We start from the raw sequence: 19194 nt of genomic DNA, 5'->3' as shown, positions 1-19194 counted from the left end.
GCCTCTAATGACAGAATGCAGACTTATATTTTTGGTGGCCAGGTTTGTTGTATATCAACACAACTTTCTTGGTAACCTTGTCTGGGAACATGAAGTGCTTCCATCAGGAAGGCATTCCACCTGCTGTTTCTAGGGACTTACGAACAGTGTAGTAAGGTTATTTTTCAGGAAGGTCTTTGCAGTCTGCTATTTGGGGAGTGTACCATTTACAGTGTACTGTTGTACTGTAGACATACTAAGGTTCTTGGTGGTGGTGCTTTGATCCCAGCTGTCATGCTTTCTTGCCTTTAGTCTTCATTATTCCTCTTGGTCTCTTAATTGTCTAGCTAAACAGTTTTGTTTTACTATGCTCCAGTTTTCTTATTTCATTAAGAATAATGCTTTTAGGGTAACCTTAGGAGTGCTTAGAATTGTGGCACTTGCTTTTATTAAAACTACTATGATGTACTATGTACTATAACGTAAACTACTATAAATCATATCTAAAAATCTTTACTGCCCTCTTTATCTAAAGCTGTAAACTCATGCAATTTTTAGGCCTTATGGCTTAGGTTACCTGTCTAAATAGCTGTTAATCATTAAGCTATTATATGTAGTTATCATAAAATGCAAATTAAAAAAGTTCATTCAGTTCTTAAGAGTTCACAATTAATCACAGGAAAGAGCTGCTTTTTTTCTCCTACCATTATTCTTCAGGAGCATCAGTCCTCCATTATTTTAGGGTTTCTGCGAAGGTAGCATAATTTTTTTAATTGGAACGAGTGAAAACTGACGATCAGTGCCTATATTTTGCAATGATAAAAAAAACTGTGTTGATGATGATTTCAAGTCTGTACATCCAGAGCTATTGCTTGCAGCTGACAAGTTAAAGGAAACAAACCATTGCTCTGTGAGGCAAGGTGTTCTGCCATCTCCCCTCTGAGGATTGTAATCTTTTTAACTAAAAATTGAAGAAAATGCCAACAATAGAAGAGGCTCCCTTACATGCTAGTTATTGACACTACTAATAGGGCAGGTTGAGATGTAGAATTAGTCCCCAGTCATTGACAGTAGAAAAGAAGGCTTCTTATCTGGAGATTTTTTGAAAATGAGAAGTTTTACGTTTATGAGGTTTGTTTTAATGGGTACTGTTTTTCCTTGTTCCTTGTGTTGTGTTCTTTAAATGTCTTAAGATAGGAATAAGCAGTTGGATAAGATTTAGGGATCATATTTAGCACATAATGATTCTTTACAGCATCTCAATATGTTTTAAGCTGTTGGGTAAAATTTGATATTCTTATATAATACATAATCATACATTAAATTGTCTACATGTTTAAGGCAGGGAAAAACTTTTGAATAAGGTTTATGGTTCATATATAATGCATATTCACACATTAAATTTCTTGTGGAAAGGTAAGAAATAGCTTACCTAAACAAATTCCTAAATAGAAAGAAATGTCATCAAAGCATTAGCTCTTAAAGGTTAAAACTGGATATTGAAACTAAAGGGAAAGTTGTAATAAAATAGTTAATTAGGCAACGATACTTATATTTGAAACAGAGCTTTAATAGTGTTATAGCAATCTTTTTACACAAACAAATTGAAGTTTGTTTGGAGGTCCAGTCACATAGTGCAAGAACGGAATTACAGGGACCAGTTACCAGAATAAATGGTAACAGTTATTATTGTTTATTATTTGATTAATTGGTTATTGAGTTTACAGCTTGGATGTTTATTGGTCATCTTTAAACATATACTGAAATTGCTGTGAGTGTAAATTAAGAATATAATAAAGATATTTTTTTGCACTGCTTTATATAAGTGTTGATTATATTTACAACAGTTTTGTAAATATTTGATAAAGATACTGGAACATTCTAACTAAAAATAATATGGAATGTAAGATTCCATCTTATTGTACATGAAGCACTTGTTAAGAGCAAAAGAATGATAAAATTATTGTATGTGAATTAAATAATTCCTTATCTTGGAAAAGGTTTCCAATGATTATTTTGAAGTCTGTATTTGAAAATGAGCTAGGTTTCAGCATGTTCTGACAGTCAAAGAATTGAGAAGTACAGGAGGATGAACTAGTGTTTGAAATTCATAGTGCAGTCCTCTAATGGTTAGAGAAAACTTGAAAAAGTATTAGAATGAAGCACTGATGTTGGCATGGGCTTTGAAAACTAGGGTAGGATGTGTGTGTGTCCCATATTTCCAAAACCTTTCAGACTCCTGCAGAGCCCCTTAAGCATTATATGCCATTGGTGAGGTTGTGGTGTGTGTGGGTGGGGACTGAGTGAGAATGTATGTAGCTCCTTGTTCAGTTTGTAGCTAGCTTATCTGTTTGTATGCATAACTGATGGCTGACCTGATAGCATGCCTTAGATAGGAGTGTGGGTATCTAGATTTAGCTGGTGGTGTCATAAAGTAAAGGACCAAAATTATTATTAGTTTGGTTTGCAAATCTTATCATGGTACAGCAAATGATGCTACAGGTTGTTGATGTTGTAAGATAGAAAACCAAAATTTTTGGTATGAGAATAGCTTTAATTCCAGAAAACTTTACTTTTCTTGGAACCAAAAATCCTACCAAAATTTTTATTTCTAATAAAATGTTAGTTTCTGTCAGGTTTCATATTACACACCTGTTGCAAATGGCATCATCTGGAATTTGGAAATTCTTAATTCATTGTATTGTATTAAATGTAGTTTTTTTCATTTTTTTTGTTTTGTTTTTTTGTGGGTAGCAGCTGAGGAATGCAGACTCCTTGCAAATGTGTATTTTATATACTGCAGTACAGTGTAGAGAATGGTTATTTGGTTGAAAATATTGATGAGGAATTTGTGGAGAGGTGTGTTATCAAGAGGCTGGATAAAGATTGAACTGCTTTAGATGTTTTATGAGAAGTGGTGAGGAACACTTGTCAAAGCATAGGGATGAATATTACAGGGCAAAGATCTGTAGGAAGACCAGCAAATCATGAAGACTAGGCCATATGTTGGTTCAGGCATAAAGAGCACATAGAGAAATCATTTTATGTATCTTAACACGTAAAGTGCTTAAGATGTATTGATTGAACATTTTCAGAGAATAATTTTCTTACACTTTATTAAAATTGGGAACTTGAATTTCTTTATCTTGGTGCACTGCAGCAACATTTGTATTATAGATTTTATTGGAAGGTTTTTGTTTGCAATACGTAATTCAGTATGCCTTTTAAATCAGTAGGTTTGTTGTAAGATGTTAAAAGCAGTACAAAAAATCTGTTGAATAAATAGATTTCTATGTGCCTCTGAATGAAAGCAGATACCCAATAATAAAATGCTGAGAAAACATAGTTCACTGTACACTCACAAGCAAGATAATAAACTGCCTAGTCCTCTTAATACACAGTATAGATTGTTAGTACACATATAGTAAAGTAATTTATTCCACACATTTATTAGAATGACCATGACAAAAGTTACCAAGAAGACTGTACACACAGCATGGTACTAATAGAGACCAATTTCATGGCAGTGATGTTGTAAGGGTGCGTGCTCTCTCTCTCTCTCTCTCTCTCTCTCTCTCTCTCTCTCTCTCTCTCTCTCTCTCTCTCTCTCTCTCTCTCTCTCTCTCTCTCTCTCTCTCTCTCTCTCTCTCTCTCTCTCTCTCTCATACCACCTAGTCTTTCTCATGTGACTTTCTTAGACTTACTTCAAACTGTTCTTGCAATGTAATATTCCTTAGCATAATTCACACTGTTTCCTCTATGTAATATTCCTTAGGATAAAATTGGTAACAAACACGTTCAATACAAAGACCATAATTTTATGAATGGTATAACATGACTGTGACTGTGGAAAATGATAGTTACGCCTTAGAATAATTTAACTTGAAAAAGTGAAGTCTGTACTGAGGAAAGTAGGACATCTTTTGTCAAAGAGTGTGAAGGAAACAGCAATAATCAGTAAGTTTGGTTTGATTGCACATTGCACCAGCCAGAAAGATAAACTCATCTATGGAGGTTTAGAAAAACTGTAGGGAAAATGTACAATAAAATGTACAGCACACTCTTGCTATTTTTGTTTAGTGTATATCAAGTCTTGTTAACCATTTATTTTTCAATTTGGTTTGGGCTCATTTTCCTGCAACATTTCAGTTCATGATACTAAGTGCTCTTTTTGGTGTTTAGTTTTGGTTATTAAACATTCACTGAAGTGTGGTTGAATGTTTTCTTTGTTGTTATAAATACTGTATTTCTACAGAGCATATGAAATTCTGTTGGTGTATTTTACTTACCAGTGAAGTAAAGTATAAGGACAGTCTTAAAATTTATTAAAAAGATTTTTTGATTGGGTGTTTAGATGGGATTAAGAATGTATTGACTGGATTATCCAAGATGCCACATGGGGAAATTTGTAACAGTATATAGATTGTGTGTACTTGGGTTTTGAAGGATAGCCTCAAAAAATTTTATATTCTTAACACAATCTGTTTATTAACTTAAGAAAAGGAGCTTGGTTTAAGAAAGTAGTTGGTAGTAACATAGTAGTGTATCTTAATCGTAGCTTTTGAAAGAGGTTTAATAGTCTATCGTATTTTAATAAGACAGTTTATGCAATAAGATTGTAACATGAATGAGAGCATTCTTTTTCATTGCAGGTATGGATTGCCAACTCGAACGGATTATCGCCTGATAGTTGAGAATTTGTCTAGCAGAGTGTCATGGCAGGTTAGTGAAATTGGAGAATCTGTCTTAAAATTTGTTCCTATTCTGGTTTTTTAATTTTGTTTTTATTACTATAATTGTGTGTTGGGGATGACCCTAAGTCCACAGCTATTTTCTTTCTGTCAGATCACCAAATAATCATCATCTTCATCCTGTAAGGGGATTAGGGCATGTCTCCTGTTGAGTTTTACATAGTATTTTTAGGCAGAGAGGAAATTGTTGGTGTTGTACAATGTTTATGAGGGATGTTGTCTCTGACCTGTTTCTTTGTCGGTGGCTGCAAACTTTAAAGCAGTAGAAGATCCAACTGAATTTTACAAATTGTAAAAATTAAATTTATTGGAGTTTGATTGAGTTTTTACATAATTTTACACTTAATTTTCATTTTCTGTCATTATTTATCAGTAGTTGGTTGTAATAGTTTTATAGTTGTGTTTATGTAACACTGTATACGTAGCTAATGTAGCATTTTATTCATTAATTTTAAAACTTCTAACTGCCTTAAAGTTTTAAAAAGAAATTATGATGGTCTTGAATTTTTTCTTGGTAACTTTGGATGGATTGTAACTTTTGCAGGGTCCTGAACATTACTCCACTCATTGCTGACTTGTTTTACAGCTTACACAAGATAGGCTTTTGTCATTTCAACTGAAATTGCTTTCTCACAGAACAGTAGCTTGTGCATGATAATCTTGTTTTGAAATTTTTTATTTTGCTCTTCTTAATTTACTCTATGCACAAATTTTGAGTACCCAAAGCCATTATCACAGATTTTTAGTCGAGTTATTTCTTGATTTCTCATTTCTTTTTTTTTTTATTTAGAAAGTAATGAAGATAGATAATAGTAAAATTTATTTGCAATTTTGAGTTGTAAAATTTTTCTCATCAAAAGTATTTATTACAAATTGGAATTAACCTTCCTACCCGAAATGTATTATAAAACTTTTTGTGTCAATTCATCAGTTACACAAAAAAAACTATAATGAGGGAACATTTTAAGTAATTCATCATGCAGAAAATATTTGCTGTCTTTTTAGTAAACAGTACCATATTTGTTGGCATAAAAGACACATGGACATGGAAGACCCACCCCAGTTTCAGTAGGGAATATTTAAAAAAAAAAATGTCCAGTACATTCATAGGCTAACTTAGGGTGGTCTGTCATATCTCATATGGATAGTTTGTCTTATTCAGTTAAATAGATTCCTTATATTCACAACCATTCTATTGCAAACCTCTTTTGCATACACACCTCATACTGTAAGGTAATTTTTTAACATAGAATGTCAGTTGCTGCACAGACTGCTTGAGCTTGTGATTGATAAATGTATTGGAAAGGTGTTGTAGGAAAGGCTAAAAAAAAAAACTTGAAATGAGTAATTGTCAGGTTGGCTTCATGCCAGTAAGGTCAACAACAGGTTCAGTCTTTATAATAAGACAGCTTGAGAGTAGGTACAAAATAAAGTTGAAAAGATTATGCAACATATTTTTAGATAATGAACTAGCTTTTAACAGAGCACCAAGGCAGATAATTAGATGAACATACTGAAGGCTGAGGGTACCAAAGAGACTTAAGCTGGTAATGTTACTCGCCATAATTTCTAGTGTATTGAAAGAACTTTAAGTAAATGTGGGTGTCTATCAAGCATCAGCAATGTGCCCTTTGCTAATTGTTTTAGCAGTGGAGGAAGCTGCAGAAGAGTACAGAAAAGGCAGCTCATGGGAGCTGCTGTATACAGATAACATAATGTTTAGAGCTGAAGAAATTGATGAAATGTTTAAGAATGGAGAAGGGAAGACTGAAGACCAACATAAACTAGACAAAGCTTTTGGTGGTTTGAAAGGAAGCAAAGGAAACATTACAATTAGGAAAGTAGCCTTGTGGCTGTTTTGGGAAAGATGTGAAGGTAAACTCTACTGTCTGCCAAATTAACTTGTTAATTTTGTTGCAAGAGATGCCCAGGATCACAAAGCTTACATGGAATAATGAGTTTTTGCTACCCTAAACCAGATACAAAAGCAAATGGGAAAGAGAGGGATAGTGAAGTACCCTATTTTGAGAGAGTAGATGAGCCTTTCTTTATCTTGGAGACACACTTGACCCTGAAGCAGGAGGTGATGAGATAGCAGTAAGATAGATGAAATGGGGAGAGAGCTTGACTTTGGTAAATATGTATGTTCCTCTAGTATAGAGAGCAGACCTTTGGTTGGTGCATAAGGTGTGTATTGCTCTTTGCAGTAGCAACAGGCAGTGACAAGAATGTAAAGATTCATTGTCAGAATATCGTGGAAGATATTATAAACGAGAAGTGTCAGAGAAGTATGGTATTCCAGAGGCTGATAAATAGGTCTCAGATGATTTGGACATGTAATAAGTAGGCATGAGAAAATTTAGTCAGGAAAGCAGTAGGTATGCAGTTAGCAGGCAGAAGACCTGTAGGAATGCCCAGAAAATCCTGGAAAAAGGTTATAGATGAAGACTTAGATTTGAAGGGGTTTAAGGAGAAAGACCTCAAGATGTAGGAGAATGGTGACAATTCATTTCATTCTTGACTTCAAGAAGGGAAAAGCTGATGTTAGAATGTTCATGGTGTTGATGTTTTCTGTAGATAGGTGTGAAATGATGGTCTTGCCTGTGGTTGAGGAAACTTCATACAGATGTTTAGTTGTGTTATATAGGAATGAATTTGTAATTAAAGTTCTGCCAAATATTTATCTATTAATGATTAGTATTTTGTGGTTTATAAAGATTCATTATTTGTAAGTCCTGTACAGAAAATTAATTTCCAAAGTTGTCAGTAAGCTACTGTATGTTTGTAACAACATTTTATTCATCCGAGTGATTACTGAAATTATTTTAACAGCGAATAACATAAATGCTAAAACACAAAAGACAAGGGAATGGGTGGAAGAGATTCCAATCTTACATTTAATGACTAATTTTGTGAATTTCAAGGCTCAGTGAAACTTTGTATTAAATGCTAGTTCATGTACAAAATATTACTAAAATGGAACACTATTTCAGAGCAATACAGTACAGGACAAGAAAGATAAATGGAGATTAAACTTTCAAATTATACTTTTTTGTTATCTTTACTATGCTTCTCACTTCAGAATTTGTTACTGCTAAATGTACTGTTTAAGAGACAAACTATTTGGATAGTAAATTTTATATTAACATAATTGAGCAGTATTGTGAAATGAGATATGTTTCATCAAATCTCTTTGGTTATAGATTGCCTTATTTCCAGGGACGTAGAAATTCCATTTGTGAAACAAAATAAATATTTGGTTTAATAGAAGAAAAAATTTATTTTATGGTACAGGTATTTTTGCTCAAGTCATATGAAATTTGTCAGTCTAGCTATGAACCCAGTAGTTATAAAAGTTTAATGTCTTGAATATCTCGTATAACATCCAGCAAAAATTACTGTGATAACTAAGTTAATTACCCTTTTTGGGTAAATATGGTTTGCGGGAAATATGGAATTAGGACAGTCTGTGGCATGTGGAAAGCGATTAGCCCTCCTGATAGCTCAACTTTGTATAGGGACCTTTGGCACATATTTATTAGTTGTATTTTGGGGGAGAAGCTTTTCTTTTGTCATCATTATCATATTGTTAGTAAGGCAAAAGTTGGGTACCTGACAGTAATGTGAATTGAATTATAGTTAGCATGCTTTTGTAAAATTTGATAATTTCTTTGAAAAAAATATGTAGTTAGAGCAAGTTTCACACTTTTATTCCTGGTAAACGCTTTATTATTGTAGGTAATGCTGGGTTTGGTCCCATAAAAATGTGTTTTTGTGCACTGTTAGAAAGTTTTATATTTTGATGTTCAGTCCAGAATGGTCTGTCATGACTTAAGGTTTCATAAGATTTGCGTTGGCACCAGTGGCATGAATAGGTGTTCTATTTCTTTCTTCCCACCTCTTTGTAAAGTTTCTGTCACATAGTTTCCTGTAACCATTTTAAATCGCGTTTTATCATTTGTGGACCTTTTAATTATCCTATTTTAAAGTGGTAATCAAAAGAATTTCCAATCTATTGTGATAATCTTGAGTTTATGCATCTCAGTTTAGACATTATACCATCCTAGGATACAAAGATTATTTGTTATTATAGTTTATTGTAACTTGGTAAGAGGAAAAAGTTTTATTGCTGGAAAAGGACTGTAGTTATATATTTAATGGAATTGGGAGTTAGGAAGAAAATGAAAGGTATGTGTGCAGAACATGTTAAATTCATCATTTTAAAAGCTTCCCCCAGAATTACTCTTAATGTGATTGAAAAAAGTAAGCTTAAGTGTTCCTTCTATTATTAACTGTATTAGTTATTGTTATGACATACCAGACCATTGGGTTGAAATAACTCTCATAGAGCAAAACCTGTAGCATAGAATACTTATGAAAATTGTTATGTATACTTGAGTTTGAACCAGTAACTTTAAAAGGGTTGAGTGAAATATTGCTGTGGATATTAAATCTGCAGTAACTTAAAAACTTGTCACATGGATGTCTTAGAAAATATGGGAATAACAAGATTGTCTGCTGAGTTTATGAGGTTATTGGAGGAAATTGTACAGAAAATAAGGGAATGACAAATTGTCTACTGAGTTTATGAGGTAATTGGAGGAAGTACAATTAAGAGCCAAATAATTAACAAAAGTAGAAAAACTGAATAGCAGTCACTGTCAAACTCATATTTTCACAGATAACGGTTATTTTTTAGAAGATACACAGTTGGGTTGAAGTACTTAAACTTATTGTGAACATTCATATCTCCCTTTGGAAACTCTTCTTTTCATTGTAACGAGCCAACACTGCATCACCTTGCAAATGGCATCTGAATATTCCACACACATCTTTATTTATCCCCAAACTTGCCCCAAAATAACTTATTCCCATCATGCTCTTCTTGCAGTTACTCTACCTCTGACATAAAAAACCCTGTCTGAAATGTAATAACATACCAAACCAATCAAGTTCCATTTGAAATTTTTTTAGTTGGGAGCTTCACATTTGTTGTAGACTTTTAATTGCACTTGACTCATCTAAACAAATCTTTCACAGCCCTTTTGTAGCTCTCATCAGCTTCATCCCCATTTATGGATAATTGCCTATAATTGTTGTGTCAAATATAGGTATCTAACTGGGGCAAGGCTGCCTGGTGAATACAGTTTTTTTTATAAGTCTTTTCATATAATCCATTAATCATAAATTGCCCTATATCCAATTATGTGGACAGTCCAGTTTCACTGGACGCACATTAATCAAAATCTAGAAATCTCATACCACTAAAGGACTTTTTTTACTGGTATGACTTAGGCTTCAACCTCACTTTTTTCATGGGACTTATGGCATTCAACATTATTAGTTTCCCAGGTTGCGTTTGCCAACAGCAGTGTTTCCATTTATTAAATTATTATATCGTCATTTTATTTATTATGTCATTGGAATGGGACAGTAGGCCTTGTTTTATTAATGAGTGTGTTGTGTTGTAGTTTTGCTCTGCCTTGCCATTGCTGCATTATCAGAAGTACATGTAGTTGACTTGCATTTTTTTTAGCAGTTTCTTCTGTCATTTATTTTTGCTGTTTGCATAGGGTATCTTGGTCATGCAATTTCACCTTCACCTTTTTTGTGGTCTCTTACTATTAGTTTTTTAAGCAGTGTTTATCCGTTGTGTATCCTTAGCATTATAAAAGTCGGTCTGCCTCACCTTACTTGCCAAGGTCTCCCCCCAAGTGGCTTTCAGGCTTTACATGACTTTCATCTTGTGTGTTTTACAAGTCTTTCATCTTGTATGTGTCTGCTGCTGGGGTTAGACGTGTTCCTGGCTGCAAAGTTGCTTGTCCCTACAGGCCACATGGGCAGTGGTATCTTTTTAGAGAGTAATTAAAAATGCTGTAATTTACTAATTAAAGTATAACTTTTGTTTCAGTACTCTTAACATCAGCAATAGTGTTAGTTTAATATATTCCTAACCTTTTCATCCTGCCTGGGTATACATAAGCAGAGTGGGCATTGGGTCATGAAGCTTATCAGCTTATCCTGGCTAAAACCCCAAGTATTATAGTTTGTTGATCAAGAACACTTTAGCATTTACACCTTGATTTACATTAAAATGGTACTGCTTTAAATATCAGTGACTTTTCAAGATTTGAGGTATAACTTTTGATAAGAGATAGACTATTAAGAAACCTATTCGTAAAATTGCTTCCTCTGTTTCTCAAAAAGTTGGTATCTTTTGGAAATGTTTTTTGAATGCTTATAAATGAAGCTGTTATATCTTGAGTGTTTTAACCCTTATCATCTTCCTTGTTTGGAATACTGTTCTCCAATGTGGTCTTCAGCTGCTGACTGTCATCTCAAACTTGGATAGAGTTATGTCACAGTCAAGTTTATTTTGCCAACTCTTAATGTTGACTTGTGGCATGGAAGTAAAAGTGAATTCATTATTGTTTGTTGCCTTATGTACTGTGACGACAAGCATCCTCTGAACTCTTCTTTACCTGACCTAGCTGTTTTCACTTGCAACGCTAGGTACGCTGCTGCTGCGAACAATGTGTCATTTTCCAGTATCGGATTTAAACATTTATTTTGGAACCTCCTAGGGTTTACAGTCTGTTGAGTCTGTCTATTAGGGTTTTCAGCTGAAGATTTTAAGAAAGAAAGAAGCTGACAAACTAAAGACTTGAAAACTTGTCATTTTTAAAAATTTTTGCATTATAATTAGGTGTGTGTAGTTGATTAAACTGTGTAAGTGTCTGTGACCTCTCCTTTTGCCATTTTCTAATCATTTACAAAACCAGGTTTTTGGATATTTCAGTGTCAGTTTATTTATGTGTTTCTATATTGTTTTGAGCTCTTGGAATGTTCTTCAGCCACATTAAGCTGCAGATTGAGGTTTTGAGGTTACAAGGATGTGGCCTTGTCCAGTTTGATGTAGGAGAACATTTACTTCTTATATTTGTTCTTGGATTGTTTATGTACATTCTCTTGATCTTTAGTTTGAGTTTTGTCAATTTTAACAGCATCAAACCAGTATCTGATTGTCCTCCAACTGTATTTTGTATGTTTTTGTGTTTTGTCCATTGTTGCACCCTTCAGCTATACTGTTGAGTCTGTACATTTATGTTTTAATATAATTTGCTTCATTTTGCTTGTTTTAGCTTCCATTTTGTCCATTGGTACCTAATTGGCTTTATTTTTCTTGCTTAAGCATCCTTCAGTTTTCACCCATTTAGAAAGGTAATTTTGTACAGTATATGCGTTAAGCTTTTCCTTTTATGCAAAAGCTAGTCGGATAGACATCAAAATGCCCATATTGAGCCAAGGCTCAAAGAAAGCAAGATATTGGGGGGGGGGAGGCATGGGATTTATTTTGAATGTTTGCAAAATAGGTGCAGAAGAGATTCCCAAAGCAGGACGGTATGGAAAGTTTTTGGGGTTATTGATTTCCGTACATTAGATTTGGAAAGAGATTGTCTGAGGGGCATTATGATACTGCTATACAGGTTGAAGAACTCCTCCCACCAGGTCAGTGGAATACTGTCTTAAATAATTCCTGTATAAAAGAACTGCAGAAGCCACTTTAGGACAGTAAGAAGAGTTAAGGACAAGTCATTTGCCCTTTTATCAAATATTACTGAGGAGTAGGAAAATGTAAAATAAGAGAAATATTGAAAGTGGGTATGGATGAGGCCTTAATAAAGCTGTTAATGAAGGAGTGAAGAAAAAACTTGAGCATCCAAACAATATTCCTAAAATCTTCTAAAGTAGAGGTAGTAGTTTGAACTAGTGGTTCCTCCAGGACAATTTGAAGTAACTCTACCTCCTAAAATTTTGTTTCATGCCAACCCCATTAATCATATAAATCACAGGTGTGTCAAGGAAATCTCAGGCTCAAAAGTGTTCTAAGTGATTTAATCTGTTCATTATTTCATCTCATTATCATTGTCCTTATTTTGATCCCTTTTTCCATCCATTACATTTTTTTATTTTGCAATGTGAGCAAAATGCCAACTTCGTCTTGTGTGTATGTTATGTCCTGGTTTGGCTTCGTTGTCATGGTGAATGGGTTTCTATACATTGATCATTTCATGTTTTCTCATTTCAATTTACAGTAGTTTCTTTTCATTTGGCCTAATTCTGGTTATTAAAAGTAAGATTTATAGCCGCCTCCTGGGTTGTATTTGGTTTTGCTCTGTATGACTGTTTAGTAGTTTGCTTTCATTTAGCCTCATTTTTTGTTGTTAAAAGTTAGTTTTGTAGCCTCATCCAGGTAATGTTGTTTTTGCTCTGTGTGGCTAAGTATGTCTATTGCTTGGTTTGTGCAGTATTTTTTGTTCAGTAAATCTTGCATTACAAGTTCTCAGTACATGTTCTATTGCACATTCAACTAAAATATTCAGTTTTTAGTTGAGTTAATATTGTTTACTTTTTTGCTAGTTTGCACTTGCTTGAATTAGTATTTTTATATGTTGAAATATGTTTTGTGTTTTTTGTATATTCTCAGTGAATATGCCAGGGCCATCTGGGATGAGCTTGTAATACCTTCCTTTCTTTTCTGGTTAGAGATTAACACTACCTGTGCCTTTTATGTTTTAGGCCCTCCTGCTCCTCCCATGCCCTAATTGGTTGTACAAAAACTGGTACTTTTATTTTTTTATTTTTTTACTCAGAAGAAAATCTACAATTCCCAGCATGGCTTAATGATGTCTGTGTGCATGCCTCTACAACTCACAACATAGCTTCATGACATCTGCTGGTATGCCTACAGTCGAATTATTGGATTCTTCCATGCATAAGTTGTACTTCAGAGTCACCAGCCTCAGTTGGTGTTAAGGAATGCTGGTCTCCAGATGGCATGTCTTCTCACATGCCTCCTGTCCTTTTCAAGGACCATAGTTTCTCACATCAGCATATAACAGGATACCCTTATTGCTTCACCCTACCCTCAAGAGGAGTGGTTCACTGACCTACAGGATCTGGAGTTAACATCTGAAGCTTTCTCACTTTCAGAGGTTCCATGATTGATTGGAACCTTTTCATGCTTGGAGATTATCCACTAGAGACTTTGAGAAAGGGGGTTTTCGGAGGCTAAGGCACTGCAACCTAAACACTATGCAGAATCACATTGAGTTGTTTACCAAGGGAAGTGGGCAGTTAGTTAGTTATAAATGATTTGTTAAACCAAACCTCTGAACTCTTTTAGGGTTGTTCTTGGGAAATGGGCAGAAGTCATTAGTTGGTATGACAAATGAAATTACTGCACTTGGTGCCTATACTCTTCTGATTATTGATTATTTCTTCTTCATATTTCATGAGAAATTATCCTTATATGAAGTCATGGAGTACAGAGAACCAGATATTTGGACTTTGTTTGAACAATTTTGAAACCTCTTAGCTGGGAATTGGCCATGGTTTTGGGGAGCCCAATTAGTCCTCCCATTAAACCACTTCTGGAATAATCCTTAGGTGATTTGATTCTTAACCCTTGAAGGTCCATATTAAGTTTCCTTTGGAATTTCAAAGAAGTATCTCAATTAGAGATGTAGGATAGAATTTTGATGAAGGACATTCAGCCCATTTGAGGCTCTCTTTATGCACCTTTCATCAGAGGATGCTCAGCCTAGTTGGGCTGTCATAGGCTATATAGAATAACTGTTTCAATCTCCGCTTTTTTAAAACAGTTCAAAAGAATTTGATGTGTAATTGTTTTATATATATTTTATTTATTTTTATTTTATTTATTTTTATATTATTTTCCTTTTGCTTTCTTTCATTTAAAAATATATTGAAGTTTTGTCATTTATGTTGTATGTATCTGTATTTGCAACATTCAGCACCATGGAAATGAAAGAATGTGCAAGATGTGAACCAAAATTTATTTTATCTCTCTATTAAGTATGCTTCATTTTTTTCATTTAAGAGTGTCTGGCTTTATATTTTACATTATATAGTTCCTTAGTTTCATGTACAATCCTGTGTAAGTAAAATGAATAGATTGGTTTCCAAAATCCATTAAATCTTTTGTCTTTTTTCATTTGAAAATCAAAGAATTTTTTTTTTATTTTCACTGCCATGTAAATAAAAGAAAGTACTATGTAATTCAAATAGATGGTAACCAAAAACAAATTTAGTGCACATACAAGTAAAAAAAATATTATATCACTTGAAAATGAATGAATATTTAATAATAACATGTATTTACAGATTGAAAGAATATTTACCAATCATTCATGGAATCTTAAGAGAATATGTTTAAGTTATGTTCTTATGGAAATCAGCAGTGCAGTTCTTTTTTCGTCTTACAAACACAGTGCTGCTTTGTAGGACTCAAACATCCTTTGGAACCTATGGATGTCGCCTTTCTGTGAGCAATACTTTCATGTATGTTGCATGCTAGTATGCTGCAGAAGGTGCAGTTGGCCTCGGCCTTAATAATGTTGAGAAGGGTTGACTGGCTGGTGTCCATATTTAAGGAGTGGCACAGCAATATGGGAAAGGGAGGCCTTGGTAACCTGCCAGACTCCCTTCTAGTGATATTTCTTTTGTTTTATATCTCAAGGATGTTGTAGGGTGGCATGGATCATGTTGAAAACACTTGATGGTCTGCCTTGTACGTGATCCAAGCATTGCAGATGCAGAGATCCAGGATCTGGGGTATGTAGTACCTCCTTACTCAAATCAGGGTCCTGTAGAGGTGCATAAGCATTTTACTCTTGTCAGTGCCACTCATAAGCTTATTTTACTTCTTAATCACATTGGGACATGTTACCTCCCTGGTGGATTCTGGCTGTTATACGGCATTACTTGGTACAGTAGCTCAATCCCAGCATCCGTAGACAGTATAATGAAACCTTGTTTTCAGTACCAGGATGCCATCTGAAGCAACAAAGTCAAGAACCCTCCTGTTTACCGTAAGGGTGCTAACTGGCATCTTGTACTAGTCCTCAGGAAGGGCTGTATGGCAAGCCTCTGTTAATTCTCCTTTGTGCTATCAAATGTCATGCACAAACCCAGTAACTTTGTGGCGTGGAGAGCGACTTTATCAGACAAGTGGTGCCCCAACTTGTCTGGCTTGCTGGCTATTTACTGTCATAGGTTGCCTGCAGTTGTTTCTTTGTAGGCAACCATAACCTCATCAATGAACTGGAGTGGTGTTTGATACCTTTAAGAATTCTTGTCACAAACTAGAAGACAGCCTGGATCTTGTGGAACCTGTCCATGGTTCCAATGGCCTTGTTGAAAAGAGAAAATACCTATCAACCACATGAATGAATGATGATAGATGCTGCCAAAACAATGAGTGATAAACTTAACCACCAAAAAAGCACTGGAGGCATTATGGGGGAAAAAGTTAAGCCAAAAATGACAAAAATACAGTACAGGCAGTCCCTAGTTATCGGCGGGGGATCCGTTCTGACAGTGTGATGATAAGCGAAAATTGGCAATTTTCTGTGTGCCAATACCCGATTATCGTTGCCGATAAGTGGAAATCAATGCATATTGGCGCCGAAAATCCCTGATTTTCGTCACTAGACAAGTCCTGTAAGACTGGATCGCCAATAACTGGGGACTACCTGTAGTTAAAATGCCCATCAAAGTTAACAGGTGCAACAGTTAACTCAATAATAACCACATGTTCCTCAAGAAGTGGAAGGCATTGATTCATTTACATCTGTTTATGTTCCAAAATGCCACTCTCGAAGTCTTAGGTCGTGAATGATGACATCTTGAGTTTCCTGGAAGTTCAAGGTGTTGGTCTCCATGTTCCTTTTGAGTCCTTCAGGGATAACAATCCATGGCTGTCAATTTTCATCCAAGCCATTGGCATGGTTGCCAGAAGGAGTTATGACATAGACCTGGAATGGAAGAAGTATACCTAATTTAATTATAAAGTTTAAGTATCACAAAATAAATCTAATGCACAGACATAATTAATCATTAACAGTTTAAAATAACACCCAGCACCATGCCTATCACAGTAAACTCAGTCATTATTATTTGTTTAAGTGATGGGTTAATTTATACTGTTCATAAACAATGAACAAATGCTAAGAATTTTAAGATGAAATTTGGGAAATATTTGACTTACAATTTTAAATCAACAATAGAACCAAAATAGATCTTAAGAAACTTTATATTAATTAGCATTTCAGAAATATATGTATTATTGCTTTTCATACCAAGGCCACAAAAGAAATAAATTTCAACAAGCTTCTTTATTTTGGCCATTGCACATAATCCCTCATCTTAGCAAAAAATGAAAGGTGTTATAGAAGACAGTATTTGAACCAGGTTGGGTTTATGAAGATATTCTGTTGGGTATTGTTGTAGCCTGAATTCTGGTATTAAAAACAACCTATAAAATACAGTAATACCAGGCTTAACAATGCAATGCTCAATTATGGTAACACTTTTGAATTATATTTTTATATATATATTACCATAGATTAAAAAAAATAGTAAAAAAATCATGTATGGTGTCCTAAATTACTATATTCATAAAGAATAGTAAAACAAGTTAGAAAATACAATAAAGTAAAGCTAAACACAAAATGTATACAGGTTCACAATCCCTTATCCAAAGCCTTTGTGGCCAACTGTTACAGTTTTTGGATTTTTTCGGATTTTGGGGCTGAAGCTTACTCCCCCTGTGGGGTCTGGGGTGAGTTTCATTTCAATAGGTTATATTAGTCTAAGTTCACTCTGCTCGTCATATTTTCAGTAGATTCCACTGGCAATTCATATTACATCTTAATAATTTTTCAGGTTATTAATATGACTAAAAACAAATATTTGGTAGTCTAAATATAAATGGTCATACATTAACCCAGGCTTGCCTAACACAGCTTATGTAATAATTCATTATATGCACAACACTGGCATAAACAAAAAGAGAGTGCTGTTTGCTGATATTAGTTAACATGACTATAATATGTGTATTATGAGCTGTGGCACAATTGCAGTGTTCATATTTTATAGTACAGTAATAATAAATGTAATACAATTGGATGCAGTAAGTAAAACAAGTTTTATCAAGATTGTTATTTTAAATACATCTGCAAAATTTGACTAAACAGGGTGCAATCCCCTAAAATTATTTTAAAAATTATGTTTCAGAAAGTTGCATGGTGCATGAGTATATATGGTAAACATGAATTTTCACTCTAAATGTGACTATAAATGGCATTATATTACATAAGTCATATGACCTTATGACTGACACTCTACCTTCACAGAAAAGATTTACATACTTGGAGCTCTTTGGTTCTTAGATTTTTGGATGGGGGATTGTAAACCTGTATTGCTTTTGCTACATAAATGTGTGTTTATTGCATTTTAAATGTCACTGGAAACAGCAAGAAGGCAGAAACCAAATTGACTGTGGATGTCTGTTAAAATGGTTTACACAACCATTAGGTCTTATAACCACCTAACTGGATTAAGTGTGTTCCATTGAAAGCCCCCCAAGTTATCTCTTGTGGGATCTTCACAAATTCACCCATTCAGATTTATCACAACTCTCATCTCCATCTTAGCATTTCACTGAGGAACTTATGATTAATGGGGTACAATGAAACAAACTATGTAGTATAAAAACGAAAACATTCAGAACTCATTACTTTCTAGCTGCTTATTTTTTGGCACAAAAGGTGAAAAGGGAGGTGAATATCATAAGCAAGTGTGGGCATGCGCAGTATAGCTTCAAAATCTTGAGTGGTATAAGTTGGTTTGACTAGGTATTTCCTGTCCACAGAAATAAGGCAATGCATGATAATTGGATAGTATGAAAAAACTTTTTTTTAAACCTTCTTATGGAAGGGAAAGCTTCTTATTTTATTAAATCATAGTAACTAAGGTTTACTTCCAGTTTAAATGGTTACTGGCTTTACATGGGCTTTTTATAGTCTCTGTCACTGACTTTGAACTGAGATTGTTTCTTGTATAGAGATTTTGTACGTGAGGATAAGTCCTGTTATTTATGTGATAAAGTTTTTGAAGAGGAATGTTAAGGATTTCCTGTTTAGAGATTTTGTACTTGAGGATAAGTCATGTTATTTATGTACAGTAATAGGATTTTGAATGGGAATGTTAAGGATTTCTTGTTTAGTGATTTTATACTCGAGGATAAGTCCTATTACTTACGTAGTAAGGATTTTGAATAGGAATGTTAAGAATTTCTTGTTTAGAGATTTTGTACTTGCGGATAAGTCCTGTTAATTGCGTAATATGGTTTTTGAAGAGGAATGTTAAGGGTTTCTTGTTTAGTGATTTTGTACTTGCGTATAAGTCCTGTTAATTACGTAATATGGTTTTCTTAAGGATTTTTATTTAGAGGTTTTGTACTGGAGGATGAGTCCTGTTAATTACATAATATGGTTTTTGAAGAGGCATGTTAAGGATTTCTTGTTTAGAGGTTTTTTACTCGAGGATAAGTCCTGTTATTCACATAATAAGGTTTTTGAATAGGGATGTTAATGAT

The 19194-nt window shown here is 34.3% G+C and overlaps 1 protein-coding gene across 6 annotated transcripts in view; it reads left to right on the top strand.

Moving 5' to 3' along the window:
• Window positions 1-19194, top strand: part of LOC136830820 (serine-arginine protein 55-like) — a 193762-nt gene that overhangs the window by 105788 nt on the left and 68780 nt on the right. For all 6 annotated transcript variants that reach the window (XM_067090769.1, XM_067090771.1, XM_067090773.1 and 3 more), the window contains one exon: window positions 4632-4701. In XM_067090769.1, coding sequence (XP_066946870.1) covers window positions 4632-4701 — 70 coding nt within the window. The remainder of the gene's footprint in view (window positions 1-4631; window positions 4702-19194) is intronic.

This window comes from Macrobrachium rosenbergii, chromosome 47, assembly GCF_040412425.1.
Source record: "Macrobrachium rosenbergii isolate ZJJX-2024 chromosome 47, ASM4041242v1, whole genome shotgun sequence".
Taxonomy (NCBI): domain Eukaryota; kingdom Metazoa; phylum Arthropoda; class Malacostraca; order Decapoda; family Palaemonidae; genus Macrobrachium; species Macrobrachium rosenbergii.
Note: the sequence above shows the minus strand (reverse complement) of the source record. Positions and strands in the feature narration are given on the sequence as shown.